The sequence below is a fragment of the Macrobrachium nipponense genome, chromosome 5, assembly GCF_015104395.2.
Source record: "Macrobrachium nipponense isolate FS-2020 chromosome 5, ASM1510439v2, whole genome shotgun sequence".
NCBI classification, from domain to species: Eukaryota; Metazoa; Arthropoda; class Malacostraca; order Decapoda; family Palaemonidae; genus Macrobrachium; species Macrobrachium nipponense.
Genome location: NC_061107.1, coordinates 72,638,722 through 72,651,659, shown reverse-complemented (window position 1 = coordinate 72,651,659; position 12,938 = coordinate 72,638,722). Strand labels below are relative to the sequence as shown.

Sequence of the window (12,938 nt, the reverse complement as noted above, 5' to 3'; positions counted from 1 at the left end):
TATAACACGTCCTGACACCGGAGTAGAGGTCTTACAAACAACAAGTCGCGTCTGATGCCCATCTCCGATGTCAAAATGCGTTATAATGTACTTTTTTTGGGGTTGTACACATTGATCGTACATAGTCCACCCCTGTACCCTGCGGTTTTTTACCCTAAATAGGATGATACTATAGGTACTACAGTAATAGGGTTGATCTTAGTCTCATATTCCAATACAAAAAACATTACAGCATTCGTGTACAGCATAGATATATTGTAATACGTAAATTAAACTAGGCTAATATGATACTATACTACCTAGGTTAGGCCTATGTTAGGCGCATAAAAGTTTACTACCTACCTACCTACTAGGTAGCTAGGTATCTAAATGCACATTTTGGAGGACAGGTCAATCAAAATAAGCTTTTTTGCTCTGATAATGGTTTTTTGGGGGTTTATCTCCCCAAAAATAAAAAAAAAATAATGCCTCAGATACGACAATTAGCTAGCTAGGTTATAGGCCTAGGCTTATAGAATGCAAGTCTCAAGCATTTAACCTAACCGATCCCTTAGGCCTACCTAGGCTATAAGCTATAGCCTAGGTAGCTATAAAGCTACGAAAATATTAAAATTAATTATTTTGCCTATGCCTACCTAAATTTATATAATTTCGGTAAATTAAACGTCTTAGTAAAAGATTATGGCTACCTATATTCTATAACAGACGACCTTTACCTACCTAGCTATATCGGAGTTACTTGAACCTTAGGTAAGTAGCCCAAGTGGCTTACTGTATAGCATGAGAGTAAAGGTATAGGTATTATTTAATTTCGACCTTAATCATACGTTCAAACCTCTAAAACTGTTTTCATATTTTACTTTAATGATTAATCTATGATTATCTTTAAAAATTATGGGATAACTTGGCTTACTTCAAGTCACGGCAGCCGTCACTTCACGTCAAAACAAAAAAACTCCAACCTGTTGCTACTTGGTACTAATAACATAGTAAAAATATTCGTCATAAATGACGTATGACGTCTTAACTCATTTGTTGAACTTTTAGGTCATAGCAGATTTTTTATAAAATATTCTACAGCAATTTACAGCAATTAGGCAACCCAGTGAGCAATGCATTAAACACATATATAAGAAAATACGGCATCGAAAAAAATCGTAAATGATCATAAATGACGTTTTCTGACGTCATTAAATTTTAACTTTTTTTTTTAATAGGTTACGAGCGATTTTTTAAAATATGCTACAGCAATTTGGCAACCTAACAATGCATTAAAACGTATAAAAACCAAATACAACTTCGTCGTGAACAGCTTTTTTTTTTTTTTTATTGGGATTTCCTTCAGAACGTGATGGTGACATGATGTCTGATGATGACACCATAGCGATGAAGTCAGGCATTGTCAAACATGGCTGGTGTCATCGTTAAATGGCATTATAATATAGCAATTAGACGTCTTCTGTTCAGATGAGACCAATTGGTTTGGAGTTTTATGCCATGAAAGTTTATAATTATGAGTAAAAGCTCCCCCCCTATATTGTAGCAAAATATACAGCTATAATTATGTCCTTAATTGGTGCTATCCACTGAGGATAGCCGAGTTACATAGTACATAACCCATCATACTGTGCTATATTGTTATAGACGAGCTATTGCTTACATAAGATCGTACAGAAAAAAACGACAGCTATGAATATTGCGTCGTACTGTAGCTGTAACTACAACGATTTCATAATTAATTCAGTATATAGGCTATATATATATATATATATATATATATATATATATATATATATATATATAGAAAACGTATGTGTGTGTATATGCTACATTCCTTATATAAGAGTTTTTCAAAAGAGATGAATCATTTAGGAGAAACCCATGTCTCTTGTGACAGGCCACCATCAAGATATGACAAAAAGGAGACATTAGTACCAAAATACAGTTTAGTTAGCGACTTTTACTAAAAACCTCTATGCGAATGTCTAGCAGTTTATACCGCACGGGTTAAATGTACATTGGAAGAGCGAGAGAAGTTGAGACAACAACAGCAAAATGGGTTGCTTAGGGAAGACCAATAAATTTCAAGTCAAATTACCTAATGACACAGACTCGTGAGCCATTTTATAACGTTACATCTATGTCTTATATTCACCTCTAAAGGACTGGTAAAGTTCCTTCTATTATTTTGGCTGCCGTCCCATATACCAAATCTTCTTCTCTCTATCTCCTCTGGAATTGCAGAACTTCAATCGAGTAGATACATTCCTGATTTTCTAGACTTTTCCGGCGTCATATCAGCTTTAAAATACTATATGCGGCCTTTCAATAACTTTAATAATATATAACCAAGCTCTCAAATATTCTTTTCCAATAATCTAGGCTCCATGAATACAAAGGTTCTTCACTGATATTCTTTGTATAGGTATCCTCCTTCATTAGTCTATATTCAGCTACATTAGCCTATGTTCATCTACCCCATTAGGATGCTAGTGCCATATCACTGCACTTTACGCTGTGCACTGAATTGGCATTATATTTCACTCATATTCATCTACGCTCATAAACGCGTATAAGCTACGCTTTTGTTAAGTGGTAAATGACTATAATTATAGAGATCTCTGATCGTTCGCGTTTCAATAACTTGCACACCTTCATCGTCGCCTCTGTGACACTTTTAACCGATAAGATTTTTTCAGAAGTAGTCCTGTTTGTGTTTGGGCTTTCTGGGTTATCATATCAGCTTTATCGAAAGACGCAGACTTCTGCGTGAACTCTGTAGCTCCGTAGACTATAATCACTCGATGTGACATTATTGTAAGCTAAAGTATCAGCACTATTTTGTTCGCCAATAAAATGTTCGTCTCACCACCGCTGTAACGTATATGGCTGTCTGTTGATCGAGATCATCTTAAAAGGTGGGTACACACGTGCGAACCGAACCTTGTATTGTAACCGATTCTTGTAACAAAACGCAAGTGTGGACGGATCCTCGAACCCGAACCCCGAACCCGCGAGGTTCGAGGGTAAGTTCGCCCTCCGTCCCGGCAACTGTCGGTTTTTGGGCCCCGAAGGGCGGGACCTGTATTAGGCCGGCCACACACGTGCAGTTTTAACTGACAGTTATAACTGTTCAGTTATACTGACAGTTAAAACTGCACGTGTGGGGGTATCTCAGGTTTGCTCAGTTTCGTCAGTTCAACAAAAACTGTACAGTTAAACTGAGACAAATGCAATGTTCCATATTTTTAACTGAAAGGAGTAAATGAACTGAGCGTGTGTGGGGGATTCGTAACTGTACAGTTCTCAATTTCTCATTTCTACAGGTGGTAGCGGTGAGTGCAGTTTGTTGAGATAGCACGTAAACAAAGCGAAAGCACTTTTGGTACAGTTCCAGTCATGTGCAAATAATTGAGAAATCAAATTGGTTCTTCACTTAAAATTTCCTTTAATAATTTAATATCAGAACATTGATTTCGCCCCAGTAACCACTTTTTGCACCACTGGGTTTACGCTTTGTTTTTAGTTTTATTTTTTCTATTTGTCTGTAGCATTACAAAGAATACATCGAGAGCACAAGATCGTACTTCTCGGAATCCATGGTAAAAACTGAGGGATTGAACTGTGTGTGTGTGTGCATTTCATTTTTAACTGACGTCAGTTTAAACTGTGTCAGTTATAACTGCACAGTCATAACTGTCAGTTAAAACTGCACGTGTATGGCCGGCTTTTACACGCGTAACAACAGAGGTTGCTGAACTTGTTAACACCGACTATGAACAAGGCCGTCCATAGTAGAGTCCCTTGTTTTCGGTCAGTCAAGTAGGGGTTCATGGGCAAGTAACCGCTAATTTCAGTTAACCGGTAAAACCGGTAAAAAATTTACTGTTACCGGTATTACCGGTACTTTACTGGTATGTATTTCACTAGCAAGGCGATCGTGAGTGGTATGTTTGGACTGTTGCTAAATGGTATCCCGGCAATGCAAGTTAGGTAAATGGTAAGATGGTGTCGAGTCGTGTTAATGGTGTGTTGTGGGTTACTAATGCGTTCCGCGATTCCACCAATTATTTCATTAGTGATAATGGTAATTCAGAGATAGTTTATATTAAAAGTTTATGCATAACACTGCATATTATGATAATTTATTTAAAGAGGATTCATAACTACTGTATAAATATTCTATGTTTAGCCTACACACACATATCTAAATATATATATATATATATATATATATATATATATATATATATATTGAGATAGATATATAATAATAATATAATATTCGACTCTGTTCCTCATAAGATATACAGTAGTCTTCCACCAGGCAACTCGTTGAAATTAGTGTAGTACTCTTTATTCTAATGCAGAACAGTAGGTCGATTGATAAAAGTAAGCAAAAAAGAAGTAAATGAATCGTGTTGCATTTGCCGTATCAGCACAATTAGAAATAGTGTCATACAGATACTATTAGTTTTAAAGAACTGGTGTTACACTGTACTGCATGTGTGTGAGTATTATAGTGGTTCAGCAATCAGCACATAGTGAGAGGCATTTTTACTATTTCTTAATTAACAGCAATAACGGTAAATTACCGGTACTGAGATTTTTACCAGTAATGTACCATGAAGCCTGTAACCGGAAAAACCGGTACTTGTACCGGTACTTGCCCATCCCTATCAGTCAGTACGTATATGTCTACCATGGCTGATTGGAGTGAGGAAGGGTCCTTCAATTTATTAGTTATTACGAAGAACAGACTTTAATGTGGCCTGAAACTTCTTGGAATCTCATGTCAGCGAGTAATTACCCGCCACTGTATTCTACCTTCGAGTATACCTAAGGCCCTTGATTGCCACCATCTTTTTTTATTTCGCTTCATCTTCGTTAAATAATGTATATAAATATACGCGGTAGCTGCTTCTTGCATGGTGGCCCCCTCGTCGGTAAACAACCCGGGCCGGACAGAGACAGACTGATGATCGCAGTGGATTGAAATGAAGTTACGTGCTTAACGTGGTTACGGTTCGTCCTCAACATTTGACACCTTGTAACCGTATATGCGTAATTCAGTTACACATACAAGGTTCGGCTCTCACGTGTGACCACCTTTACACAACACACGTTTTGTTTTTTTTTACGGAAATTCTGTTTATGTGTACGTTTTTTATTTTTTTATTGCATTCTGAGGAAATTATTTCTTAAATACATTTTTTTTTAATATACAGCTGTACCAAATAGCAACGAGTTCACGGGAATAAGTGAAAAGACAAGGTATAAATGAACCGGAAAAGATGTAAGATTTGAATTAAATGTTTTGACCTATAAAGAGAAAATAATCAAACGTCAAAGACCTTTCCTTTTCCCTTGTAGATACCTTATCGCGCGGGTTAGCATTCTTTTATTTTTTTTTTTTTTTTCTTTTTTTTTTTTTTTTTCTTGTTTGAGTTAGGCGAGGTTAATTTTTAGCTTCTGGGTCGTGTAGGCTTCATGAACTCGTAATAAGTAAGTGCATTGACGGCTGAGGATTACCATATCCACTCATAAACTAAACCAGAATATTTTCACTGGTGAAATTGTCGTCTCGCTACAAGTGTGCGCTAATTGTAAGAATGATTTTCATTGTAAAAAAAAAAAAAAAAAAACTAACATTGATCAAAACTGTTCTTAATGAAGGCAATCTCGCCTTAATAGATTAGTTTTTGGATTCCTTGTGAAAAGCATTCTTGTATGTCCGAGCTGAATTATAATTACAGTAGTGGGTATTTGATGTAGTACTACTGAGTTACAGAGATGCACTCAGTATAAGTAGTAGACCCAAAAATTCATCTGCATAACTTAGATAAGAAGGCAGGACTTACTGCAAGGGAGACAGCCCAATTTCGATTGGAATAGTTGTCAGCACACAAAATATAGTTTTTTTTTTTTTTTTAAATTCTTGTGATCTTTAAGAATTCGTTTTGAAAGGAATGGAAGCTGAGGAATACTTTCACCTGCGCCAACCTGCATTGCGTCACCCCCCATATTGTAGAGGGTCACATCTATGACAAGGCAGCATCTGCTATAGTTCCCTTTTAAAAAAAACAATATGGCTTCGATAGTAGCCTAGAGATATGGGGAGAAAACCTTAATAATATGATAGCGGTGGGGTGGGGGAGGGAAAGTTTTAGTTGGAATAGAGTAGACGAACGCATTTTGTCCTGTCATTTTGCGTTGTCACGTACTCGCTGTTGCGCCATTGTTGTTATGATAGATATCTGTGGATACAAAGTATGATAGTCTACTCGTAACTTCTTGCACAATTATCATCAAAATCCCACAACAATGGGAGAATTGTGTAAGTTATCATATCAGCCATAGCAAACCCACAGCAACCCTGTTTTGGTCACTGCTCGTAAGTGTTTCTAATACCACATACACATACTATATATATATATATATATATATATATATATATATATATATATATATATATATATATTATACACACACCCCACACACACACACATATATATATATCTATACACACACACACACACCACAGATATATATATATATATATATATATAATATATATATATATATATATATATATATATATAATATATTATATATATTACATAAAGAAAGAAAGAGAGAGAGAGATGAACGTGTTTTGAACCTTGTCTCGATTATCACTTCTAAAATAAAGGTTGCCTTACACACGGTCTTGGTATATACTATTCATAATTTGCCAGACATGTCCTTTTTTCTTCTTCTTTTTCCGTCTGGCTACATAACTCAAGGACGAATTTCGAAAAGTATTGAAAATTTCCGCACTTTCAATTCCAGTTACAAAACCGAGAAATCACCATGATGGAAGAACATACACACACACACACACACACGAACAGACACAGATGCCAGGTAATTACTGACAACGGAAACGAACATTTACGAACCATATGACATATCACTGATAACAGAATAATTTTTGGCATGGATTTAGAAAGACTTGTAATTGTGACTTACACTGTAAATTATCGAGCAGTCAAACCCTGTGAAAACACAGCCTAAAGTATCTAAAAAAAAATTTGATGGTAACGAAAGCAAACCGCATATGGCAGGTACTGAATGAAAATAATATGCAATGAATTGCAAACCAATGTGCGGGGTCCTTAAGATTGTAATTAACTTTCGTTGTTGTTGTTTTCTAAAATAAAAAAACCCTGCCCTAGATATGCACTTTGGTGTCCTTTTTAGGGGAACCACAGCAAAAGGGTTAATCATATAAGTCCCCTAATCCTGTTGCTTACATGGATGTAGTACGTGTCCGATTATATATATATATATATATATATATATATATATATATATAATATATATATATATATATATATATAATGAAAGTCAAACTTGTAGCACAGCAGCGTGTATTTTTTATATTTAGATTAATTAAAAGTTAGGTTGGCAATCAGAATACTTACCATCGATCTTAGCTTCTCCGAAAGTTAATCTACAATGAGCAAGTAAAAACTTACTTTCCATATTTCTCGCGAACAACACAACGGCGTCTAAGATTCAGCAAGAACAACAATTGCACGGACTGTTTGCCTAATGCCTAATACCTATTCTACCTTAACCCCCCTAGCGGTTATATACGAAACTTCATGACACCGAACGTTCGTAGAGCGCATTATGACGTCATCCAAATTGCAGAGAAACACATGCTGGCTTTTATTCACTTTTTTTACTTTCTTTCAACTCCCGTCCTTATGGGATGAGCGTTATTTTAAAAACCTAACATACTTAATGTATATACATGCGTAGTCTCCACTCTATGTCCTCATACAACTCAAAAGTTTCGGGAAATTAAAAATAGCAATAGCTTGCATTTGTTCGATGGTGACTGGAATGGGATGTATTTGCGCAATTTCCGCTAACACCGGCTCATCTTCGTTCGCGCTATATAATACCAACTGAAATCACGAGGTTTTGGAAATCCCAAATAGCATGTGACCGATTTTTGTGTCGCTGTCACACGGTAACTTATGCGCCAAAACGTTTTCATTCCCTAAGCTCTAAAGGTTAACTATGGACCGCATATACTTTCCTTTGATAAAAAAAAAAATTATGCTTTGTTTTTTAGACTTTTATAGACCTGACAAAGGTCTCAGATAATTTTTCTTAATGTTTACAACAATTTATACAGTAATACAGTCATGTGACTAATTAGTCATGTTGGTTACTAGGGGAATGAAATGTACGATTAAATACAGTACCTATATTTATTACTTTTTAGGAACATTGAAGCACAAATTGCTGTTCTTAGCTGGAATGAATAATAGCTTTATTACATAAACATAAATATATCTTCTTATGATAATATGAAACTTTAAAAAAAATTATGAAAGAAAAGGAAATTCTTGAATTTTTCCCTATTAACTCTCTACATTAGAAAGTGTGAGGGATAAAGAAAGGGGGAGAGTCGTACGTACTGTTTTAGGTATGAAACTGCAGAAAGCAGTTTTTTTTTATTTAGGCACAAACTGACATTACATTTCATGCACCTGATGTTTGTACGACCCTTACAACCAAGTCGCTTGCAGTACAAACTAGGATCTTTTGCTTCAGGGAAGTGACCTACTTTGTCAAACCTCACATCCTTCTGTGGTCTGACCTGACCCATCTGTTGACGCCTTTTCTTGGGTGGATCAGCTGTCTTCTTAGATGAAGATGGACGACCTCTTTTAGGCACATACTTTTCTGCCCTAATGAGTGACTCGGACACAGACATTCTGAAGGACAGTAAGGAATGCTTTTTCTCCTGTGAAAGCCCTGTTGTCTCATAATCTCTTCTGTAGAGCAACCAAGCTTGATTAATGCACATGTCAATCATATGAAAGATTAGTCTATGGTAATATTTCTTTGATCTCACTGGAATTCTGTACAATGATAACAGACAGTCAGCCAGGTCTACACCACCCATGCTCTTGTTGTACAATTTTACTATGTTCGGCTGTGGGATCTCTATAACTTTCCTCATTTTTTTGTCAAAACGTTGTGCAGTATGAGTTGGTTGGCTGTCAGCAAAGGTGGAGAGCAAGGTCACTCCTTTATTATTAAGCCATTTGACTGCTGTTAACTGACTACCATCACCAGATGACTTCCATTCCTCAAATGTGCCTCTACCTTTCTTCTTTAGGACAGTATCTGATACTAACTTTAGCCCTGGAAGCCGACATGGCCTTACCGTTCCACAGCACCAGATACCTCTTTCAGCCAGGTGTTTTATAAGTGGAACAGATGTAAACCAATTGTCAAAATAGAGAAGGTGATTCCTGTTATTTTGTATTGTCTCAGCCAAGTGCAAGACTATGTTTGAAGATGCACCAAGGTCTGGAATACCTTCTTTAATCACAGGCTGAATGGACCCTGTATAAGGAATGAAATCACGAATAAGACCCCCACTGTCTGCAAGTACAAAGAGCTTGAATCCCCACTTTTTGGGCTTCATAGGTAGGTACTATTTCATGCTATGCTTTCCTTTGAAAGGCACCATCTCCTCGTCGATACAGATATTCTGTTTCATTGGAAGTTCCTGGAACTTATTTCTCAAATGATCTATCAATGGTCTTACCTTGAAAAGCTTATTATTGTTTACCTCATCATTATTATCCCGAATATGTAAGTTTGATTTTATAGTCTCCCATCTAGATCTGCTCATGACCATAGTAGTGTAATCTCTGTACCTGCCAAACAATTCCCCAGACCAATGGAGTCGTGTTTGAGGAGTTCTAATTATAGTGAAATGAATAAGTAATCCCAGCCATTGTTCAAATTCCCCCCTACTAAGATTAAGTGGCTTGTTCACATCTCTGTGTTGCATACAAATTACTTTGATGAACTATTTCATCTAAGATAACTGGAGTGAAAAACTTCTTGAAGTACCATATCGGGTGTCCTAAATATACATCTGGGTCATAGGTGTTTGAGGTTTTATCATTAGGGATGAAAGCTGGCATTGGTGAAGGGGAACTGTCTGTTTTCATAGTCCAGAGAACTCGTCTTGAGGGCTGGGAAGCTTGAGTAGTTCTCCTAGTGCTTGAGGAAGTTGATGGAAGGGCAGACTGATCCTAAATAACCTCTAAATTACCAATTGGAACTTCAATGACCACACTGTTCTCTTCAGTGATACTCTCGTTTCCAATCCTGTCGTCCATCACGACATCATCAGTACGTTCATTTGGCACATCTGTGAGGCAGTAATTTCATTTTAGACAAGGAGACTGAAGAGGGCTGACTCAATTACCTCATGAATCCATGATATGAATTTTCTCCAACATGTGAAGCAGAAAGTGCATAGTAAAGCTTTGGCTAAGTTCTAATATTTTGGTGATTTCAAAAGGAAATTAGTAACATTTGATTCTAAAGCAAACTATTTTTTCACCTACCTAAATCAATGTCACCTGTGTCAGGTAATCCAAACTCAACATCCTCCATGTCCTCTTCATCCTCATCTGAAGATTCATCACTCAACCCATTATCTTGCTCAATGGGCAAAATTTCTGTATTTTCTCTACAAAGCTGCCTGGTTCTAATTCTTGAGTAAAAAATGGCTGGATCAATCCCTAAAAAAAAGCAAGATATATTATGAATGATAATAAAAAAGTAATTGCCAGAGGAGAGAGAAGAGAAGAGAGAGAGAGAGAGGAGAGAAGAGAGAGAGAGAGTAGAGCGAGAGAGAGAGAGAGAGAGAGAGAGAGAGAGAGAGAGAGAGAGAATAATGCATCAATCCATGAAAATATCTAAGGCTTATTATGAATAATAATGATAAGAAAAAAGAAAATGATATGAATAATAAGAATAAGAAAAAAGAAAATGACAGAACAAACTCAAAGAAAGTTATAACAATTTCAACTATTGTATTGTAGTCTACAATTACTTAGACCCGTTTTTTAATATTCAGGAAACTTGTACAAGAAAATGTAAAAAAATTTCAGGATATACTATTATAAAACTTTTATTTTAGCTACACAGACAGGATTTACACATGTTGATGTAGCAAACTAGCAATCACAGTAACCATACGGGTGCAGTTACAGTAACGATATGACTAACATGACGAAAATGTTAGCAATATATAATTGCTCATAATTTCTGTTTCAACAAAAACTGAGAAGACGCTGTATCTCCGTGATCTAGAACTGATAAACTTTCAGAAAAAATATAAATGAGACAAGTGACATACCTAATAATTCATCCGTGATCTTGAAAAGTTGTCAGTAAAATGCAGGTTCACAAATTCTAAATTGTCAACATTACACTGAGCATAGCTCTCCTCAGATTCGACCAATCAGCTCCCAGTTGCTTTTTTCTTGGAGTGGAAGAGTAGACGAATTGGTCATGACTGACACAGAGGGGTATGGAGTTATTCTGTCTCATTGAAAGCCAATGGAAACTTAGATGACGAATTAGTCATGTTGGGCAATATAGGGTTAATAAGTATATGTTTTAGCTAACTGTAGGCGTGCTTTGCGACCTTGTCCGTGATACGTGAATGTGTTCTTGGAATTTTGATTAAAGAGTTTCTGCTTAGCATGATTCATAATCTCGCTGCTTAGTACCAAAAATCGTAAGACACCGAGGGGTTGAGCAGGATATGACAACGCTTGTTACCACTATAAGCGGTTCGTCTCATAAAATCCCTCAAGTGTGGGAAGGGAAAACACTACAATTGGAATTGGCGATCGAAATGGACGGATCTCGTCTGCACTGAGCAAAAATTTAAATTGAGGAATCGAAAGTGGTTGCAAAGACCCATCTTCCCGTTTCAGCTTCGTTAAATATATAGAAAGGAACGCACCAGGTACAGAAGGGAAAGATGATAACCAGAAAGTAAGTGGGACAAAAAGGAAGAATATTTTCTTAGTGAAATTTGAGACATGAAAACATTATCCATCTTCAAGTCAGGATGTAGACTCAAGAACGCAGGGACGCAAATATTAAAAGTTACATAAGAGTGGAGTTAGAGTGTGGGGTGTGGGTATGTTCATGCCTAGGCTGATAGCGATTAGTTAGAGGAGTACTGAAGAAATGCAGGGAATGGGCGTAAGTAGGACAACGGTTAAAAAAAAAAAATTTGGAGTCTGATAGTCCACGTACGATGCTCAGACCATTATCTTCGACGCTTCGATCATAAAGAGATTAATGTTTACGAGTTATGACTCACGTGAAAACAGATAAGGAAATTACCACTTACCAGTAGGAAGGATATAACGTTTGGAGACAGAAAGCGGTTGGAATTATAACGTATAACATGAACATTTCGAACGTAAGTTTAATAATGGAGTCTGCCGACATGACAGAAGTCAAAGTGGACGCTGATCCCGAGGAATGGTTTTTAGTCCCACCCAAAATAGGAATCTCTCTCTCTCTCTCTCTCTCTCTCTCTCTCTCTCTCTCTCTCTCTCTCTCTCTCTCTCTCTCTCCCTTCCTAAGATGTGGTCCTTCTTAGTCTTAAAATATTTCTACGTCTTTTTCTTTTGCAAAAACAAACAAACGTCTCTTAGAACATTCTCTCTCTCTCTCTTCCTGAGATGTGATTCCTCTTAGTCTAAGAATACTTGTACGTATTTTCCCCTTGCAAACAAAATAACAAACAAACGTCTTTTAGAACATTCTCTCTCTCTCTCTCTCTCTCTCTCTCTCTCTCTCTCTCTCTCTCTCTCTCAATCACAGCATTGCAATTAGGTGGATTCTTCCTCCGCCTTGGAGTTAAATTAATCGGATATAGAGACGGAGCGAAATTGGTCAGATAAACCCGGCCTTAATAGATGGTTCAGAATTAAACCAATCCCTATACGATCCCAGCAAAGAGTTATTAGCAGGCGATGGACCAGATTCAACCTCTTCATTAACGGGAGTTCATCATTGGTTTACCACGTTGGTTACGCGCA

At 36.8% G+C, this 12,938-nt stretch overlaps 2 protein-coding genes across 2 annotated transcripts in view; both read right to left on the bottom strand.

Moving 5' to 3' along the window:
* Window positions 1-7,542, bottom strand: part of LOC135215404 (pyroglutamyl-peptidase 1-like) — an 80,109-nt gene extending 72,567 nt beyond the window's left edge. Inside the window, 1 exon segment of the mRNA XM_064250005.1 lies at window positions 7,467-7,542. Coding sequence (XP_064106075.1) covers window positions 7,467-7,527 — 61 coding nt within the window. The 5' untranslated portion in view covers window positions 7,528-7,542.
* A 775-nt stretch (window positions 7,543-8,317) lies between these two features.
* LOC135215104 (piggyBac transposable element-derived protein 3-like) lies at window positions 8,318-10,605 on the bottom strand. Its single transcript, XM_064249567.1, has 2 exons — window positions 10,434-10,605; window positions 8,318-10,234 (listed from the first exon to the last, which is right to left on the bottom strand). Exon 2 carries the CDS (start codon window positions 9,494-9,496, stop codon window positions 8,429-8,431), a length of 1,068 nt encoding a protein of 355 aa, XP_064105637.1. The 5' UTR covers window positions 9,497-10,234; window positions 10,434-10,605; the 3' UTR covers window positions 8,318-8,428.
* Window positions 10,606-12,938: the final 2,333 nt, after the last annotated feature.

Bases quoted from the DNA above. Each gene is read 5' to 3' on its own strand.
- LOC135215104 (XM_064249567.1), bottom strand. From the start codon at position 9,496: ATGAAGCCCAAAAAGTGGGGATTCAAGCTCTTTGTACTTGCAGACAGT.